This window comes from Lynx rufus, unplaced genomic scaffold (assembly GCF_022079265.1).
Source record: "Lynx rufus isolate CCGP_SWC_20201006 ecotype Redwood Valley unplaced genomic scaffold, mLynRuf1.p SCAF_2, whole genome shotgun sequence".
In the NCBI taxonomy this organism is placed as follows: domain Eukaryota; kingdom Metazoa; phylum Chordata; class Mammalia; order Carnivora; family Felidae; genus Lynx; species Lynx rufus.
In genome coordinates this window covers 215,375,346-215,395,901 of record NW_025814834.1, presented here as the reverse complement: position 1 = coordinate 215,395,901, position 20,556 = coordinate 215,375,346, and the positions used below count along the sequence as shown (strand labels likewise).

The window sequence follows — 20,556 nt, the reverse complement described above, 5'->3', positions numbered from 1 at the left end:
AGATGGTGGTGCCTCCTGGTATCCTGAATGGCCAAGAGGACCTGGTCACATCTGTACCCAGTTAATGCCCTGCTTTGACTTTTTTTTTTAAGATTTATTTTTTTTTAATAATCTCTACACCTAACGTGGGGCTTGAACTCACAGCACCGAGGTCAAGAGTTCCATGCTCCACCCACTGAGCCAGCCAGGCGCCCCTTGACTTTTCGTTCTTAAGGGGTCTGCAGCTGGGGTCCGTGGGACTGAGTCAAGGGAAGGTGGTGAGAACCTTCAAGGTGTCCCAGAATTCCGCCCTGTGATCAAGCCTCTGAGCTTGTGAGGGGCGTGTGTCCGGGGGCCCCAGAATGGGGAAGACCACAGCTTATTTGGGGAGTCTGGAGACCTGGGTCTTGGCTGCCGGAGGGGAGGGCAGAAGCTCAAGGAGGGAACCGCAGAGGAAAGAGACCTGTGAGTAGAAGGTCGTCTGCATCCAGCTTTCTAACCTCCTTTCCCTCTGTCACCTGTAGGTCGAAACTGTCCCGCAGGTGCCCAAGCGAACCGAAGTACTAAGTGACTCTGCCGAGCGCCCTCACTCGCCTTTGAGAGATAAAGTCAGTGTTGCCCCTCACTTCTCTCTGTGATTCTTGATGGCCCCTCTCGTGTGTAAGCCTGTGGCGTAACTGCTTTCCCTCCTGTCAACACTCTTTCTCGCTCTTCTGGTCCCCGTCTCCATTGCTCTGTATCCTTCTTTTTTCCTGTGCTGAGAATCGTGGTAATAGCACGTGGCCTAACAAAAGGGAGAAAAACAAACGAACAAACACAAACGACCCAGAGGGGCTCCGGTGAATCTCCAAATTATTTTTTCGTGACTTTTGGCTTCCTTTTGTATGATGGGTCCCCATATGACCACCTGTGATGTCTGTACTGCTGTCTTTGGATATCTTGGTCTGTTTTTTAAGACAACATAATACCTTTTTTTCTTTTCTCTGTTTGTGATAATCACTTTAATTTGGGGGGTGGCTTCAGAGACTAAGGGAGGAAACATCTGGCATTTTTTTAAACCTAAAAGGAAAAAACTTACCTTTTCCCCTTCCCTCTCCTTTTGCCGTTGCTAATCCCTGCATTTTCCATTCAGGGAAAAGGTTGTAGTGAGCTTGGAAATGGCACAGGTGTGTTCTCTGAAATTGGAGCTTCGTTAGAATGTAGCTGTGCGGTTTTCTTTTAGTGGAAGAGAGAAGGGAGGACTTTGTAGCAGGCCTGGAACAGCGGGAAGGGAAAAGCCAAGGATATTGCCAGCACGGTTGAGAGGACCGTGGGATCTGGCAACAGCTCATGAAGGCGGACGGACGATAGGATGAGAGCAGTTCCTCAGAGCAGGATTCCTGTGAACTGTTTTTCTCTCAGAATTTCTCATTTCTCTTCTTGGCATTAGTGCTGGTGGTACGGTTTGGAATTAGTGCAGCGTCATACACCAATGATCCACAAGGGGGGAGCGACTCACCTTCTGGGGGTCACTGTTACCATCATAAGTATGGTGACGCCGAGCAGTGACCTTGTGATCCTTGTAGCTCCCTTTGATCGAACAAGCGTAACTTCGAGTGTAGACGCGAAGCCTCCCTCTGACTCCTGGGCATTTTCAATGATCCTTGTCAAGTGGAAAATACTTTCAGTAATGCTTCCCCCCCCTGTAATCATAAATACGCAGACATGGCAGGCTTTGCCTTCTGGATCCCAGGATTAAAACCACTCCCTTCCCACCACGAAAACCAAACAAGAGGACATCCGGGGGCAGAGAGGAGGTGCGCCTGAGCCACGGCCCCAGTGGTTGGCTGCTGCATCCGCCTGGCCTCTCCTCCTTGGCCATCTTTGTCGGATGTGGAAATATTGCCGGAGGAGGGAGGAGGAAGCTCGCTGCTGCCCATCTCCTTCCCTGACGGATCAGGGTCGTCTGCATCCAGCAGCCATCATGGAAGAAGATAGGTACTCTTTCTCTTTCAGCTGCCAGTTAAAGTCACGTTTTCTGGGAACGAGCTGGGGAAGAGACGGCCTCCAGGTTACTCCAGCTGCTTTGCCAGTTGACCTGGGGTGTTCTGTACTATCCTTTTTACCTCCCTCACACAAAGCTCCGACCACCCCTCGGGCGCTCAGGAAAGTAGCTGCCCTCTCCCACCTTGTGGAGACTGAGGGCCCCCAGCCGTGAAGTTGCCGACTCTGTGGGGTCCGGCCGACTGTCTGCGTCAGGCAGGACGGGGGCAGGGGCTGGTGCACGGTTGGTGCTGTGGACGAGAGCCAGGCAGCACGCCGGACACAGACCCTTGCTTCTGACTTCCCGGTTGGGCTCGTCTCTGAGAACAGGTCTCCCGGCTTCGGTACAATTGCCTGGCCAAGGGGAGGAAAAGTGAATCGTGGTGAGCTTAAAAGAAAGGATAGAAATCACAGGCGGTGACCTTAGCTGAAAAGTGATCAATAAAAACTCTACAGTAGATTTTTAACTTTTTTCCTCTCCTTAAACATAGGTCATTAACTGTGATGTTACTTGTTTTCTAAGCGGTGTGTGAGATTTTTAATGTAGTTAGAGGTTCCTTCATCGTCTAATGGGCACGGTATGCCCTTCTGGTGTATACTCAAATCCAGGACCTGTCGGTGCTTAGAGACAGCTTCTGGACTGGAATGAAATCCAGTTGCAGGGAGATGAAGATGAAATTGGAAGATGGCTTTTAGTGAAGTCACAGGTGCCACTGCTGTTTGTCACAGAGTCTGACAGAGGGCCCTGGATCTGTGACAGAGGGAGGTGGGGAGGGCTGAGGGAGAGTAAAATCATGTGACAAACTGAAATGACGTTTGGTTTTTCTTCTAACTCAAACAAAACTGGCTTGGAAAGTCTTTGCTTTGGAGGTGTCGGGTATTAAGACAGGTAGGACCGGACCGTTCATAACACCCCCCGGGGAAGAGGGCCTCCTGAGGAGCAGGACGTGTGAGGCCCACAGGGTCTCAGGCAGGTGTGCTTCCCTCCATCTGAGGACAGCCCTTGTTGGTGGCCCCTCTTCTTCCAGCGGCCCATTTTCAGACTGGAGTTGCAACAGTTTCGGGATTAATGTTCTCTTTCTGGGTAGGTCCATCCCTACTGTGAAGCTGAGAGAGCATTTATGGCAGGAACTACTTACGAGGCTTTAGCTGAAGCCACGGTGGCAGGAAAGTTGATACTTAAGATGATATTAATATTAGTATTTAAGGAAACTACCTTTTAAGTAAGGGGTTTCTTTTGTGGGTTTTTTTTTCCTAAAGCATTCTTTTAAACAAGCCAAAAAAAAAAAAAAAACCCAAAACAAAAACAGAAAGAAAAAGCTCTTATGCAAATTAAGGAGAAATGAGTTCCAGTTAGAAGTAATCCTCTCTTCCCCTCCTTCCCCACCCTCCTTTCTCCTGCCAAAGCAAAATTCGGCCTCACAGCCCACACCAAGCTGGGACCCACAGCCTCCTCCCCTCTGTGCCTGCCTGGGGGTCAGCCAGCTCTCGGGCCAGGCCGTGCAGGGCCAGCCAGCCGCGCACACAGCCAGGGGCGTGGGGAAGGGCCGCTGCTGGCAGCTTGGGTGGTGGGCGCCCAGATCCCAGCACGTCGTCGTTACAGTGCTCGAGCGCTCACTGCGAGGGGAAGGGAAGCGATTCCCACCCCCTACCCCCCACTAAACGACCACTATTGTTTTACTTTTCTTTTCCCTTCAGCTGCATAGAACTTAAACAACTACTCATGTTTTTGATGGATTTCTTTTTTCAGCTCTTTTATGATGAAGGGATAAGGTAAGATCATTGTGCAAGGTCTTTAAGGCCCTAAAATGAAAATGACTTCTCCTGGCACATATTCCGAAGCAAAGACTTTGTTGCCTGCTGCTTGTTCTAATTTACAGGGATATTTAATTTTGTAAGGTATATGTATATTTATAGTGCTGTAATTAATTGCACATTGGACTGGAAAAGAGCGGATGACCCAGGGTGTGGCAGCTATCGGTACTCTCCGTTTCCTCGTGCTGTGTTCCACACGGGTCTCCAGGACGGGATCAGGGCTCGCTCGTTTGTCTATTGGACTCGGGTCCTTCGTTTTTGCTTTGGGTTCCCTTATTAAAATGTGATTGTTAACCTGCTCCTTAAAAGGAAAACACTAATTCTGCTGCTGCTCGTGGAAGGTTTGCTGAATGTATTTTAAACAGGACTCTGGCCCATACACACTGCAGCTGTCCACTGTGGCCAATGATGATACACCCACGTGTGTGGCCAGACCTTTACTGTATGTAGCAGGAACGTATTGATTTGTGCTTCCTTAGCAAATTGAAATGTCAGCTGAGAGATTATCTGCTGCTGTTGTTCAAAAGGCCATTTATGAAAGTCGTATTTGAACCCCATGAAACCTTAGGAAAGCTTGTGATCATTTAACGGAAAGAATGAGAATTGATCCAAATTTCATGTTAAAAGCTGTGCTCAGAAGGTCCGAGCTGAGGTTGGTCTCCTCCCAAACCCTGGCTGTTGTGTGTCGTCTCCGTGTGTCCGAGTTCCCTTTTTTCAGGCTGCACATTCTGGCATCTGTTCACCCGAGGAGTCCATCGGCCTGCTCGCGTGCAAGGCGCCACCTATCGGGGTCTCTCCTCGCCATCCTCGTGCGCTGCAACAGAACCCATGGAGCATACGTGGCCTTTTTGAACCAAGACTTTGCAAACTGATCTCTCCCCAGTAAGGAGTTGAGCACATTAGCAACAATGTACATTATTAATTTCAGATTTTCATTTTCATGTTTTATTATGTAAATATGATCTGATGTTTGGAGCTTGAGTATACAGAATGTAAATATAGTTCTTGTATTTGTACTAATTCTCGTTCTTTTGCTGTATAGCCTTAGATGTGCAATGCAGACATTATCTAACTGTGTATGGTAACCTTGCATCACGGAACTATTAGTGAACGAGGGAAAAATAATAAAGGTACAACCAGTGCATCGGAAGGCTCCTGACATGCATTTATTCTTGCATCCTTTGAAAGGTATTTACTTAAGATTTCTCTTCTGGACTTGCAGAGATCTGACCTTTCTAGGCCAAAAGTTACCATGGTGTGACCAACACGTTCTTTTCTGATCGTTCAAAGTAGGGTTATTAGAGAGCCCGGGGCTATTTTTTTGTGCCGTTTCCCTGAAAGTGCCTTCCTCCCCAGTGTTGTCTGGGTTCTCCCGAAGCCCCTGTTTGTATACCTACCAATGATTCTGCGGTGGCGGTGTGGTTTTTCTAGAGGGAGAAAGTGAATTGTTCACCCCGTGTGCTTAATTTAACAAATCCCCGTTGGGAGCAGAGCATGAGCAGGGACCCCTGTGCTGGTTGTTCGCGGACAGACAGACAGGGTGGGGAGAAGCAGCGTTCAGGCGGAAGGCAGTGATGCCGTGGTGGGAGGTGATGACTCAGCAGCAAACAGAACGTGCCCTGGCACTCCCGCACCCTTGAGGAAGGACCTTTGTGACGAGTGTGGAATGCGTAACGTCGAGCGCCCAGTGACAGAGCAAATGGCAGCTGAGGGAGGGTGAGGAGGGGTGAGAGGGAGGCGTCCTTTCAGACCACGTGGTCAGAGAAGGCCTGTGCTGACAGGCCGCTGGAGCGGACGCCTGAATGAGGGGACACACACGCGTGTGAGCCCTGGGGGCAGCGGTGTGTCCCCTGTAGGTTCCAAAGACGGCAGGGAGGCTGGTGTGGGCTAAGAGGGGTAGCACCCTGAACCCGCGGCACCAGCAAGCAGCCAGGGCCCAGCGAGTGAACTAGGAAGCCAGTGAAGGGCTGGGGGAGAGGAATCACGTGATCCTTTTTGTTTCCAGAAGACCATTCTAACTGCTGAGTGGGGAGCAGCCAGGGTGGCGTGCGGCTAGGGGGCCGGTGGAGGAAGGGAGACCGAATAGGAAATTGTCACCCCGGTGCTCCCCGGGGGAGGTGGCGGCCTGGACCCAGGTAGGAGCGGCGAGGGCGGGAGGTGTGGTCAGACCCTCACGGTTTGCTGAGGTGACTCGGGACGTGCGCCTGAGCCCAGCCGGCATGGCGACTGCCTGAGCTGAAGAAGATTGCGAGAACGGTGGGGGGGCGGGGCCGAATTAAGGATCTGGCTTCGGTCATGTTCACTTGGAGGTGCCCACGTTCCCACCTGACTGTCCAGTCGCTGAGGCCGTTGGGTCCAGGGCAGAGGAGGGGCCGCAGACGTACGCTTGGGGGTTGTCAGCGTGAGGATGACAGAGAAAGGCGAGAGGCCAGGAGACCCGGGACTGAGTGGCGGGGCCTGTGAACCAAGGGTTGGGTCCCGGAGCACCGCGACGAGGAGTCCGGGGCGGGGAAGAGGACGATTCGGCCAAGACGAGGGAAGCGGCCGCGGGGAGAGAGCGGCACGTGGTGACCAGGTTAAGGACGTGTTTGCAGAACCGTGTCCGGTGCAGCTGCCAAGTTAAGGGCAGACGGAGCAGCGACCACAGGTTTCGGCAACAGGGAGGTCTAGGCAGTTTGAGGGAGCCAGAGAATACCGCCGCTGTTTCCCAATTTCAGAGCCAACCGAGAAACGAATAAGGCACGTGGCAGGTCAGTCTTGTTGACGATTAGAGGTGCGATTAGAGAATGTGAGGGTTAGAGGGTCGGCGAGCTTGGACTTAGCGTGCGCCAGACTCGCCTGCGATCGCACTAAAACGTGGATCCTGGCTGAGTGGGCCTGGGGTGCAGCCTGAAATTCTGCATTTCTTTTCTTTACTTTTTGGTTTTAAATTTATTTACTTATTTTGAGAGAGAGTGCATGCATGTATGCACAAGCAGGAGAGGGGCAGAGAGAAGGAGAGACAGAATCCCAAGCAGGCTCCACGCCATCAACACAGCTCGATCTGGGGCTCGAACTCAGGAACTGTGAGATCATGACCTGAGCCGAGATCCAGAGTCAGACACTTGCGCCACCCAAGCGCCCCTGACATTCTGCATTCCCGGTCAGCTTCCAAGGGACAGCAGTGCCACTGTTGTGGGCCCACTGCAAGTCACGGAAGTATGAGGAACAACAGACTGTGTGCTCTGAGGGCAGGTGAGTCTTCTCAGGGGGGGAGGCAGCGGCCAGGCTGTCCATGCTTCCCAAACTCAACAATTATCATTTCTCTTCTGGGGGTCTGTGAGGGGCTGGCAGAAGCAGGAATGTTCCAGTAACGGTGCCCATTTCACATGGTAGAAGACGTTACAAGTGCCTCCTCCCTACAAAGGTTGTTGGCGAGGAGAGGGACGTCGTCTTGAATGGTGCCAAGTAAGCCTACCTGGGGTGGGTTCAGGGGAAAGGTGGGGGAGAAGACGTTGAAATAGTACAGAAAATTCCTGTGGAGATTTGTACTGTAGAGGGGAGAAGGGACAAGAATATGGAGTCCAGGAGAGGTTTGTGTTTTGAAGAAAGGAGAGAGGTTTTTTTTTTAAGTTTATTTATTTTTGAGAGACAGTATGCACGAGTGGGGGAGGGGCAGAGAGCGAGGGAGACAGAATCTAAAGCAGGCTCCAGGCTCCAAGCTATCAGCACAGAGCCTGATGCAGGGCTCGAACCCACGAGCCACAAGATGTGACCTGAGCCAAAGTTGGCTGCTTAACCGACTGAGCCACCCGGATGCCCCAAAGAAAGGAGATAGCTTTACAGGTGTGTGTGTGTGTGTGTGTGTGTGTGTGTGTGTGTGTGCGCGTGCACGCAGACTGGAATGAGCGAACAGGAAGGGAAACCTGGCAACAGGAAGAGACCAGCGTGGAGAGTTGTGCTAGAGCGATAGCCTCGTAGCCTGGCACACGGCAGAGAGCTGGGTCTCGAGTCTTACGGCAGTGCCACCACGTCACCACAGTTCCCGGAGGCCACCAGGGACAGCAGACAGCAACAGCCACTGCCGGGGGCCTCTTCTGATGGCAACGGTCTGTCTCCGTGGGACTCATCCGTCAGAGAAGTTAGGTCAGCTCTCAGGGTTATGTCGGGCCCTGCCTTCCTGAACTCCACTGGACCCTACAGCGAAACGGAATTTGTTTTACAGAGTTGGTTGTCCCCCACAACTAGACCTCATCCAGGGTCGTGTAGGCTCTCTTGAGGGTCACCGTGTCTCTTAGGCCCCATGGAACTGTGCGCGTTGAATGCATTACTTTTCTACCTGATGTTCCTGGTCCCTCCACTTTTGGTCGGTTGTGGAGATTTTCTGTTTCCCTCGGGAACTCCTTGTCTCCGCATAGTCTGTTTTAATTTGGTTTTCCTGAGTATGTCACCTGCTTGCTCCTCTGGCTTTTGAATATGTGGTGTCCTGGTTTTTCCTAAAATTGCTCTTTCTACCTAGCAGGTGAACCAGTCCTTTGAGTTCATTCACAGGAATTAGAGCAAGTGAGTGCAGGGGGATTTTCAAATCTGCCCCAACTAGTGTGTTTGTTAACTTACACACCCCCGTACGTAAGTCTGTTTTTCTTCCCTGGGAAATTTGCGCAGAAGGGCTGTTTTTGTAGAATTCATGCCTCTGGTTTGATTGGGGATTTGGGGATTTAGGGCAAGGCTAAAAGTTAAGGTGAATGATACTGTGAGTTGACTTTCTTAAGCCTTATAAGCCAAGCATTTGAGGATTTTCTGCAAACTAAAGGTCAGCATTCTCTGGCCTTACTCTGTTCATCTCTGGGAGACACTTGCCTTCGTCTCAGTCCCACGGTTATTATGATTGCAAGAGTCCCTTCAGCAATAAGTCAGGAAACTGGAGAACCAAACACAGGGTTTATTATTTTTATAGGACCTGGAAATTGCATGGTACACCTGGGGCCACCCGGCAAGATTACAGTTAGAGAGAGAGAGAGAGAACCAGGTCTGGGGTTCTGCTTTTTATTAGGGCGGGAGGGGATCCAGGGTTAGGCTGGGCTCACTCTTTATTGATGAATTTAAAACAAAAACAGGAATTTAAAGTCGGAAGAGAAAAAACAAGTAGCCCAAATGGTCAGTTATCTAACCCAACCAAGATCTCTAAAACAGAGGAGCCTGGGGAGCCAGGAGGGGAGAGAGGGGCTGGCGCTTTCTCTAGGGGTGGGGCCGGCAAAATGTTTATTTGAGAGAGCCATCTATGAAGCGGATGCCCCAGCCATCAAAGCGTAAGTGTCAGGCACTTACAAAAAAGAGAAAACCCGACTGACAAGACACCTGTCTCTTCTAAACTAGTTTGTGGTAGTTTTCCAACAGTCCTGGGAACCAGCATTTTTTGCTGGTTCACACCTTAGCAAAGAAATGGGAAGGCCGCATAGCACGTAACATTAGTAACAGAAGAAAAAGAACGGGGGGCTGTTCCATTAGGTGTTTAAACATGTTTACCTAAAACGATGTCTGTTCGGTGGTGACTTGGGTGTGTCCAGATGTTTAGTCACATTGACTCAGCATTTCTCTCACTCGCCAAATCTCAGACTAGAGCAATCAATTTGTTCCTGCAACAAAACCTGATGGTAGGCTTTCCTTGCGACCAAGCCCCACAGAAAGAGGAAATCCTTGCAACAAAGCTGAAAGGTGTAGAGGCGCTGAGGCTCTCCTGAACGGAGCCATTGTGGAAAGTTCAACCTGTACAATTTCCAGAAGTGTCATTTGTTCTCCAAAACTAGTCATAGAAAGTTAATGTGTATTTTTTTCTTCCTTCCATCCTTCCTTCCTTCCTTCCTTCCTCCCTTTTCTTTCTCTTTTCTTTCAAGAGAGAGAGAGACAGAGTGCACAGGGGAGAAGGGCAGAGGGAGAGAGAGAGAAAACCTTAAGTGTGGAGCCTGACGCGGGGCTCAATCCCATGACCCTGGGATCATGACCTGAGCCGAAATCAAGAGTCAGACGTCTTCCGACTGAGCCACCCAGGGACCCCGAAAGTTAATTTCTATTGAACTTTCCTTTTAAGGTCAACTAAAGGTCTCTAATATGCAGCTAAACCCAATTTTGCTGGGGAAACATGTCCCTGTGAGTCTGCCTGATTATGGCCTGCTATTCCGATGAGGACAGAGTACTGGGCTCTTAGTAGACTTGGGTTTAAGTTCCATTCTGCCACTGACTAGCTGAGAAAGCCACTTTCCCTGCACTGAGTCTCCTTGTCACGTTACATATAATGGCATCTTAAAACTGTGTAGCGATTTGAAGTTTGCAAGGAACTTTCCTAGGCATGAGCTCACTTTGCTCTGCCCACCCTGAGAAGGAGGCAAGACAGGCAGGAGGCAGTACCCCTGCAGTCAAGAACCCTGAAAACTTTTTAAAATAAACTCTGCCCAACATGGGGCTCAAACTCACAACCCAAAGATCAGTAGTCACGTGCTCTACTGACTGAGCCAGCCAGGCCCCCAAAGGACCCTGCAAATTCTAGTTAGCCCCTGGAGAAGAACAGGACTTGGGGGAGGTTCCTGATCCCTTCGTCCTTTTTGAAGCTTCTCCCTGCAATGTTCTGCTTCTTGGTGTCTCTCCCCTGTGCTCTGAGGCTGAGGTGCTGAACGCAGCCTGCGGAAGAGGAATGCCAGTGGAGGCAGCCTCGGCACAGGGTCTGTTTCACTTTGCCCCCAAATCAGTGTCTGGAAACCCTCAGGCCCCTGAGTGCCCCCTGGTGGACTCCAGATGAAGGCCCTCAGTGCAGACAAAAGGGCAGTGCTTTGGGGGGAGCTCCGGCCTCCCCCAGTGTGAAGAGGACAGGCAGTCTGCAAAACATAAAAAAGCCTAAAACTTGGAAAAAGTATTAAAAACAAGACTCTGGAAACTGACCAAAGGCAGATGAATTAAAAAGCAATTACTCTTGGGAAAAACTACTATAACTTCTTCAAGTAAGAGCAGTGGAGGCCCGCAGCCCTCTCCCCTGGGGCTGTCCCCCATCCCCACTGTCTCTCTGTTGGTAAGGGAAGCCGTTTTACCAGATCAGGGCTCCGCTCTGAAGGGGGCATACTTGACCATCTTTGGTTTGGGGTGGAGGGGGAGAGCTGTAGGGTTTTTGTCAGCTAAAAGTGGCAAACCTGGTGAGGAATGGGAAAAACCCGAGGCTTGCTAGCCTGAGGTCTCAGTTGGGCAGGAAGCAGACTAGCCAGAAACTTAATGGGGAGACTCTGAAAGTGAGAGTGCCATGGGAGGGAGGACGAGGTAAGTGCTCAGCATGTCCCTGGCTACCAGAAACCTGCAAATGTGCAGGGGAAATTCTGGAAGCCCAGCCGCAAGCAAAAGCCACAGCAAAGTTGAGGCCTGGGAGAGGTGTGAGCGCAGCTCCTGATGCGTACAGAAACACCAAGGGTGGGGCCCGAGGGCCTCCAGTGGGTCTGGCATGACTTCCAAATCCTCAGCTGGCAGCTAAGTTAGGTAGACACAGGGTAACCATCAGGAAGCCAAACTAAAAATGTAAAAGTAAAAAAATCTGGACAGAGTGTACCAGCATATGTGAAATGGGGGTTCTAGGAGGAGAGGAAAGAAAAGGCAGAAAAAATACGTGAAAAATTAAGGGCTGAAAACTGCCTGAATGTGTTGAAAGACATTCATTTACAGTTCTAACCCTGTGGGCCTCTAGGATAACCACAGAGGGATCTGCGCTTAGATACATCATAGTTAACCTATTGAAAACCAGTTCAAAGGGATAGTTCTAAAAACAGCAAGAGCAAATCAGCTCACCATATATAGGGGAATGACAGTAACCAACTACTCAGCAGAAACTAAAAGTCCCAGCCACTGAAACGAGGTTCTTGAAGTGCTCAAAGAATTCTCAGCAAGCCAGGATTTTATACCCAGCAAAACTATCTTTCAAAAACCCAGGGGCAAGTTAGAGACATTCCCAGATTTAAAGGAAAAAAAAAAAAAAAAAAAGAATTAGGGCTGGCAGAGTTGTCCTACAGGAAATACTACAAGAAGAAATACGCAAATACTAAAGGAAGGCCTTAGGCTAATGGAAGACAACGACAGACAGTAACTGAAGTTCACCAAAAGGAGTAATGATCCCTGGAATGATAAACACATAACAAAAAAGAAAACACTTTATATTTTCCTCTTTTCTTATTTTTTTAAAAAACAGTGTTTAAACTAGCAATTATAACATGTATTATTGGGGTTATGACATACTGATGCATATGACAGTAATAGTAAAAGGGATGAATAAGGAAATGGAGCTATATATAGTAAAGTTGCTATATTTTACCAGAATTTTCAGTACTAAGCTGAAGTACACTGTAATAAATTAGAGATACACATTGTAATCCCTAGACAACCACTAAGAAAATAACTCAAAAAAAGACACAGTTAAAAATCAACTTAGGGATTATAGTGATATACACACGTGTACACACACACACACACACAAAAGAAGCAGTAAAAGCTGACCAGAGGAACAAAGACATGAGACATAGAAAACAAATAGCTAAGTGGCATTCATATATCCACCTATATTAATAATTACATATGAATTAATTCCAATCAAAATGCAGAGATTGTCAAACTGGATTTTTAAAAGTAGGATCTAGGGCACCTGGGTGGCTCAGTTGTTTAAGCGTCTGACTTCAGCTCAGATCATGATCTTGTGGTCTTGTGAGTTCAAGCCCTGCACTGGGCTCTGTGCTGACAGCTCAGAGCCTGGAGCCTGCTTTGGATTCTGTACCCCCCCATCCCTACCCCACTCGTGCTCTGTCTCACTCTGTCTCTCAAAAATAAATAAATGTTAAAAAAATTTTCAAAAAGCAGGATCCAACAACATGCTGTCTACTAGAGTTGCTTTAGTTTCAAAGACACAAACGGGTTGAAAGTAAAAGGTTGGAAATATTTGCCATGCAAATAGTAATCCACAAGAGGACTGGAATGGCTATAGCAACACCAGAAAAAACCAACTTTTTAAGACAAGAACTATTACTGGAAATGTTAAAAAGAAAACTACAGGCCCAAAATGGTGGCATTTAGATTAAGGCCCCAAGTCAGAAAACCAACACTCAATCCCTAACCTAACTGCATTTTCAACCCCCCAGGAATGTAACTTAACCAATCAACATGGGAATTTCCTGGTCAGCATTAGGAAATTTACTGATGGACCCTTCTGTTCCCTTGAGGAAGGCAACCTTGCCTAAAACAACAGATTCTTTGCTAACAATTTCCTTTTTTCCCCACTTCCTCTCTACCTTCACAAGCCTTTCCTTTTCTGTAACCTTTGGAGCTCTTCTCTACTTGCTAGCCAGGTACTGCCCTATTCATGAATCGATTAAGAAAGCCAATTAGATCTTTAAAATGTATTTTGTTGAATTTTTGCTATTTAACAGATTTGGCGGCAGTAGTGGGATCCAAGACGAACTTCCAGCAGCATTCGGAAGCCATGAGAAACACAGATGTGGTATCCGTGAACTGTTTGGGTTCACTGCCTTTCTCACTGTCTGTTGGTTGAGTTCCTCCTGGTTCTGAGCTCTGCTGTTTTTGTGTTGGGGCTCCTGATATAATCAGCTTTCCTTTACAGGGCAGATCAGCTTGGGCTGGCAGCCCAAGTTGCCTGCCATATTTGCCCAGAGCCCAACTGAGCTGGCAGAGGGTCTGCCCAGAGCAAGCCCCTAGCCTTTCAGATCGTAAGTCCCCTAATGGAAAACCTCAGCAAGTTTCCAAGGGAATTGGTGGTAGTACGTACAGGGCCGTCTTGTGGCCAGGATACTTGTAACATCTACTGGTTGCTGCCGATGCATTAAGATGCACGTTTGTTTGTCTTGTTTAATATAGATAAAGGCTTGTTAGCGGGGATCTCAGGCCAAAAAGCCACAAAAATCTGTGGGCACAGGTTGAGCATTTAAAGACTGTTAGAGCACTTGGCATCTCCGGAAGACTCCTGTGATAGGATAAGTTGGTCACGGAACAGGTCAGGTCACCCACCAACCTCAAGAGAACTTCATGCGACAAGGTAAACCGTAAAACACACACAGTCCTCAACGTCATGGCATGTCCTTTTTGGGTACCAGTTTGGCTCTGAGAAACCCAAAGTCTTAGCTAATGGGATTCTTCAAGTCTAAAGAGAAGCGTTCAACCTTTCAGCACACCTGATTATTTTATGTCTAAAAACGATAGTCCCAGAAGTGGTAGATATCTAGCAAAAACAGCAGAATCTTACTGTGCTTGTTTTGTGTCCTGAGGAATTTGGCTTGGTAACCTTCAGGCTGGAGGCCCCAAAATAAGACCAGAGAAAAGTGGGGTTGCCCCAATTTGTGGCTGGATATGGCTGTACAAAAATGGGAGAGTTAACTCCATTTGCAGCTAGGGTCCTACTGAGCCACTATTGAGGGCCACCTGAGTAGCTCAGTCAGTTAAGCATCCAACTCTTGATCTCAGCTCAGGTCTTGATCTCAGGGTCATGAGTTCAAGTCCCGCATTGGGCTCTGTGCTGGAGGTGAAGCCTACTTAACAAAAAAAAAAAAGAAGAAAAAGAAAGAAAGGAAGGAAGGAAGAAAAGAAAAAGAAAAAAGAAAGGAGTACCCTCAAAAGCAGAAATTCCCAAATTAAACCAAATAGGATACCTGTTTTAACTGGCAAACAAAGCCTCCAAAAGGTTTCAAGATTCCAAATTAGTTTCATTAACAGCTAATGAAAAATTATAAATGTAAGAGGCACCTAAAACAAAAGCCTGAAGACTGACATAACTTCCTGCTCAGGGCCCAGTGTAGTAACCCTCTGTCTGAATTGTTTCTCCACTTGGAAAGGACTACAGAACTGTAAACAAAAGTCGTCCAAGTTAATGGCCTTACAGACACCCCCACATCTGCCTTCCAAGATGGGCTGCCATATGGGCCCCTCCCAGAGTTGATGAAACTGAAAGATTTTCTGGTAAACAGCCAAGGGGAAGCTATGGTGATAGCAGAGCCCGCAGAGGGGACCCTGGAAGAACTGGCAGAAGCCAACAGAGGGTGGAAATTCTTACCAGAATCACCTCTTCTGAATCTCTGTCTATAGTGCCTGGTTGTCATGTTGTCCCTTCCTTTCCAAATCCAGACCCACTGGTTATTGATCCTTCGTGTCCCAGCTGCCTTCCTGCTCCTCTCCTCTCCCCAGAGCTGGGCTTGGCTTTCTGCCTGCCTGAGACTTTGGGGTTGTGTTTCTGTGTTTTGGCTCTCATTGGGAGTAACTCTGCATCTTGGGCCATTAATATCCTTTGCACCCTCTTTGTGGACCGTCTTGCACCAAAAGGGGGATTATTTGGTATTGCCAGAAATATTTAAAATTAGAACTATGTACCCAGAGGGAAAAAAGCAAATTGAGAATGGTGTACTTGGGTTGGTGGATCAACCGGTGATATCATTTAAGTTACGACCCAGTTATTTGAGGAACGAAAGCAACTGTCCTTATCTTACAAATCTTTACAAAACTAAAGGCAATTCAAAGTTCACCGATTCCTTTCCCAGTCCCCAAACTTCCCCTCATTATCTTAAACAGGTTGTAAAACTATTGGCTTTAGGAAACCAAAGTCCTTCTGGAGGAACTTGCATTCTTTCTCTGTCCCTTAAAGCGACACATCTCATCAGGACTTTGAAATGTAAACACAGCCCACAATCACCTGAGACTGAAAAAAAAAAAAAAGAGGGTGGGGGAGGCTAAAAGGGCTCTTGTACCCAAACTTTAGCACCTCTTCCTTAAAATCAATTCCAGGAACAAATACAAATCTTAAAAATCTTCTCCACAAATATTAGTAACTATAGGGTCCTTGCATCTGCGTGTGTGTGTGTGTGTGTCCATATCTATTCATATTACAAATGTGAGATTTTTCTACCTCCGATAGTATTGCTAAAATGAATTTGTCAAAGAGCTGTATTTAGTTGGACGAGTGCCTGCAAGGATTCGGCATTCTAAAGCTCTCAGACAGATGGAAGTCAATCCAAATGTTTTTTCGAGTTCATGTAATCTGGGAAAATACTCAGTTGTTGGTTTAATTAAAACAGACCTGTCTCTAGTTATCAGCATTAAAATTAAAACTTTTATTCTGCCTGGGTTTACTTAAAGTCAAATAGGTTGATGTGACGTCTTAACACAAAATGTGTCTTATTTTTTTAAATAGCTTGGGAGAATGAAGGACTTTTTGATGTCTCATAAAGTTAGAGCACTGTGTCGGGCTCTTTGCTGACATTCAGAAGTCAGCTGGGATTCTCTTTCTCTGCTCCTCCCCTGCTCGTGTGCGCTCGCTCGCGCTCTCTCTCTCTCTCTCGCTCTCGCTCTCTCTCTCAAAATAAACTTAAAAATAAAATAAAATGACTCAAATTATAGATAGACATTGGTGGAAAGACAAAAACAGTCTGTGTTCCCAGAGGCCTCAGGCCTTCTCCCTCTGGACACTTTGAACACCTGCACCTGACCTTCATTCAGTTTCCACCTACTATGAGTTACCAACCTGCTCTGGTTTCCCAGATGGGTTAAAGCCTTTCCCTGCCGCATTGCCGATGCCCTCACAATGGCAAAGAAAATGTGCTCAAAATGTGTTCAAAAATGCGTTTTTCACTTGGGGTAGATCTTCTATAATCTCCAGTGATCAAGGCACCCAGTTCACTGGGCAGATCATATGAACCGTAAGGAAAACCTTGTAAACTTCTTGAAATCCTATCACTGTACAACCTTCTGCATACTAGTATCAGTCTCTACTGTCTTATACTCAAGCCTATCACCAAGCCTTCCCAGATCCCAATTCAGAGGATCCTGTGCGTCACAGTCTAGAGCCTGATGAGTGGGTATTCTGGAAACGTGAGCCGTGGAAGACAGCTCTCGAGCCCCATTAGAAGAGACCTCACCAAGTGCCCCGACCATGGACGCTGCTGCAACACCAGAAGGTATTAAGCCTCGGGTACACCTCCCACGGCTGAAAAAAGGCATCCCCTGATACCTGGTCCTGCACAGACTCTGGAGACCTTGAGTCAAAGGGCAAAGAAGACAAGTGGCTGATGCCACAGTAGACTCGTTCTGCCCAAGACAGCGGATCAAGGCTTCTCACTTTAAACGTGAGAACGTTCTCCTTCTTTTCCTTTCTTTTACTCTGACGTCGTCCTGGAAAGAGAATGCCCTCATCTCTATGTCTGGGGTAACCCGGAAGTTCAGAGCAAGCTTTTATTTCAGGCTCAGAGAAAATCAAATCGTGCTCCTAACTTATCACAAGCACAATAAGACGTCTCATTGGTCAACTCCCCTAAATTTACATCGTGTGTCAAAAAGGACCTACCAGGAGGCCCCTGTGATTCAGGATTCACTCCTTTTGGCCTGACCCTGCTTCCCTGGTTAGGGATACAGGTAACTGAGGCTACAGGAACCCCTCAACTCTTAAAATTATTGCAAAATCTGCTGTTGAAGTTCAATAGCTACCCAACAGAAATCCTCTAGGACTTTCTGGCCAAAGTAGTTCTTTTTTTTTTTTAAATACCATATTTATTTATTTTACTTAAATTCAAGTTAGTTAACGTATAGTGTAGTATTGGTTTCAGGAGTAGAACCCAGTGATTCGTGACTTACATACAATACCCAGTGCTCATCCCAACAAGTGACCTCCTTAATGCCCATCACACATTTAGCCAATCCCCACCACCCAACATCCCCCCCCCCCCCGCCCCAACCCTCCGTTTATTCTCTGTATTAAAGAGTCTCTTATGGTTTGCCTGTCTCTCTGTTTTTATCTTTGGCCAAAGTAGTTCTTGATAATAAGATAGCCCTTGACTCTCTTCTAGCTGAGCAAGGAGGTATCTGGCCAACACCATCTTCTGCACCTGGATGAACACTTCTGGGGAAGTTGAACCTTGATTACATAATCACCGAGCAAGCCACTTGACTGAAAGAGCGGCTCCTTCAGCAGGGTCTTTCTTTGACTTATTTGGTTTTTGGTTTGGGTCTCGGGGACCATGGCTTCGAGGTGTCCTCCAAACATTGGAAATTACCCTATTTGTAGTAATAAGAATCTCCCTGGTATGTTAAATGCTCTCAAAAGCTTTAAATGCATTTTTGCAGCTGCTAACCCACAGCAAATGATTTCCCTGAGACTTGGAGCGTCACGAAAGGAATAAAGAAGACAACCAATCTAAAAATTGTGAACCAATTTGACAATAAATCTCATATTTAAAAAATAAAAAATAAAATAAAATAAAATCTTTTTTTTATTAAAAAAAAAATTGTGAACCCGAAGCTATAACCGGTGGCGATCACAGAGATCAAGGAAAACCGTCATGACCTGGGAATACCATGCAAAGGAGCAACAGAAGCTTTGAGAAATACAGAGCTGTAGCTAAGGATCCCATCTCTCAGCTGAGCTGAGAGTCTGATCAAAAGAGGAAATTGTTAGGGAGAAACCATGGGGCCAAAGTGGTGCCACCTGGGTTAAGGCCCCAAGTCTGTAAAACCAACGCTTAATACCTAATCTCACTGCAGTTTCAACCCACCAGATGTGTCACATTTAACATGGGAATTTCCTAGTCAGTATCAGGAAGTTTACTGATACACCCTTCTGTTCCTCTTAGGAGGGCAACCTTGCCTCAAACAATGGCTTCTTTGCTAATAAAATGCCCTCTTTTCCCCACTCCCTAATTTTAAAAGCCTTTTCTTTTCTCGCCTGGGTGGCTCAGTCAGTTGAGCGTCCGACTTCGGGTCAGGTCATGATCTCACAGTTAGTGGGTTCAAGCAAGCTTTGTGTCGGACTCTGTGCTGACAGCTCAGAGCCTGGAGCCTGCTTAGGATTCTGTGTCTCCCTCTGTCCCTGCCCCTCCCTGGCTCATGCTCTCTCTCTCCTTCAAAAATAAACAAACATTAAAAAAAAAAGTTTTTTTTAATAAAATAAAAATGCTTTCCTTTTCTGTAGGCCCTTTGGAGCTCCCTTCTACTTGCTAGACAGGATGCTGACTGATTCATGCATAAATAAAGTAAAATAAATACAGTAAATTAAAATAAAATAAAGTCTTTAAATTTTTTTTTTTCAACGTTTATTTATTTTTGGGACAGAGAGAGACAGAGCATGAACGGGGGAGGGGCAGAGAGAGAGGGAGACACAGAATCGGAAACAGGCTCCAGGCTCTGAGCCATCAGCCCAGAGCCTGACGCGGGGCTCGAACTCACGGACCGCGAGATCGTGACCTGGCTGAAGCCGGACACTTAACCGACTGCGCCACCCAGGCGCCCCTAAAATAAAGTCTTTAAAATGTCCTTAGTTGGGGGTGCCCTGGCCGGCTCAGTTGGTGGAGCATGAGACTCTTGACCTCAGGATTGTGAGTTCGAGCCCCACGTTAGGCACAGAGATTACTTTTTAAATAAATAAATAAGTAGTTACACAAACAAAATCTAAATAAAGAAATAGAATTACTTGATTGAATTTTTGTTATTTAACAGATCCAAAGAGGACCATTTCATGATGGTAAGAGATCAATACATCAGGAAGATATAACCATTATAAATGTATATGCATCCAGCATCAGGGTGGTAATGACATGAGTCAAAGACATGAAAGGAGAAATAGGCAATTGAAAATTCATGATAAAAATTCTCAACAAAGTGAAGTGAAATTTCTCAACATAACGAAAGGCATCTATGAAAACCCTAAAACGAGCGTCATATTCAGTAGTGAAAAACTGATGCTTTCCCCCTAAGGTTGGGAACAAGGCAAATAGATCTCCTCTTACCACTTCAACATCGCACTCTAGGTGGTCTTCAGTGCAAATGGCAACAAAAATAGAAGGTGTTCAGATTGGAAAGGAAGAAGTAAAATTGTGTTTATTCACAGATAACATGATCACAGATGGTAAGTTGTCAGGATGAAGATCAACAAAAAAAATTAGATGTGTTTCTATGCACCAACAATGAACAATCTGAAACTGAAAATAGGAAAATTCCATTCAGAACAATACCCAAAGGAGTATTTGGAATTTAGTTAACAAAAATGCAAAGCCTGTACACTCAAACCACTGAACATTGCTGAAGATCTAAATAGATGGAAACATTATAACATGTTCATGGGTTGGAAGACTCAATATTATTAAGATGGCCATTCTCTGGGAATGCAAGCTGGTGCAGCCACTCTGGAAAACAGTATGGAGGTTCCTCAAAAAATTAAAAACAGAACTACCCTACGACCCAGCCATTGCACTACTAGGCATTTATCCACGGGATACAGGTGTGCTGTTTCGAAGGGACACATGCATGTTTATAGCAGCACTATCAACAATAGCCAAAGTATAGAAAGAGCCCAAATGTCCATCGATGGATGAATGGATAAAGAAGATATGGTGTGTGTATATATATATATATGTACATATATATATATATGTACATATATATATATATATATATAATGGAATACTACTCAGCAATGAAAAAGAATGAAACCTTGCCATTTATAACCATGTGGATGGAACTGGAGGGTATTATGCTAAGCGAAATTAGTCAGAGAACGACAAATATCATATGACTTCACTCATATGAGGACTTTAAGAGACAAAACAGATGAACATAAGGGAAGGGAAACAAAATATAGAAACAGGGAGGGGGACAAAACATAAGAGACTCTTAAATATGGAGAACAAACAGGGTTACTGGATGGGGTGTGGAAGGGGGGATGGGCTAAATAGGTAAGGGGCATTAAGGAATCTA

The 20,556-nt window shown here is 46.6% G+C and overlaps 1 protein-coding gene and 1 long non-coding RNA gene across 4 annotated transcripts in view; both read left to right on the top strand.

Moving 5' to 3' along the window:
* KIF1B (kinesin family member 1B) overlaps window positions 1–4,966 on the top strand; it is a 146,755-nt gene extending 141,789 nt beyond the window's left edge. For all 3 annotated transcript variants that reach the window (XM_047083099.1, XM_047083101.1, XM_047083098.1), the window contains one exon: window positions 504–4,966. In XM_047083099.1, the coding sequence (XP_046939055.1) occupies window positions 504–546 (43 nt within the window). In that variant the 3' untranslated portion in view covers window positions 547–4,966. The remainder of the gene's footprint in view (window positions 1–503) is intronic.
* An 11,162-nt stretch (window positions 4,967–16,128) lies between these two features.
* On the top strand, window positions 16,129–18,064 carry LOC124514813 (uncharacterized). Its single transcript, XR_006962669.1, has 2 exons — window positions 16,129–17,223; window positions 17,655–18,064. It is a non-coding gene; the product is annotated as an uncharacterized LOC124514813 (long non-coding RNA).
* Window positions 18,065–20,556: the final 2,492 nt, after the last annotated feature.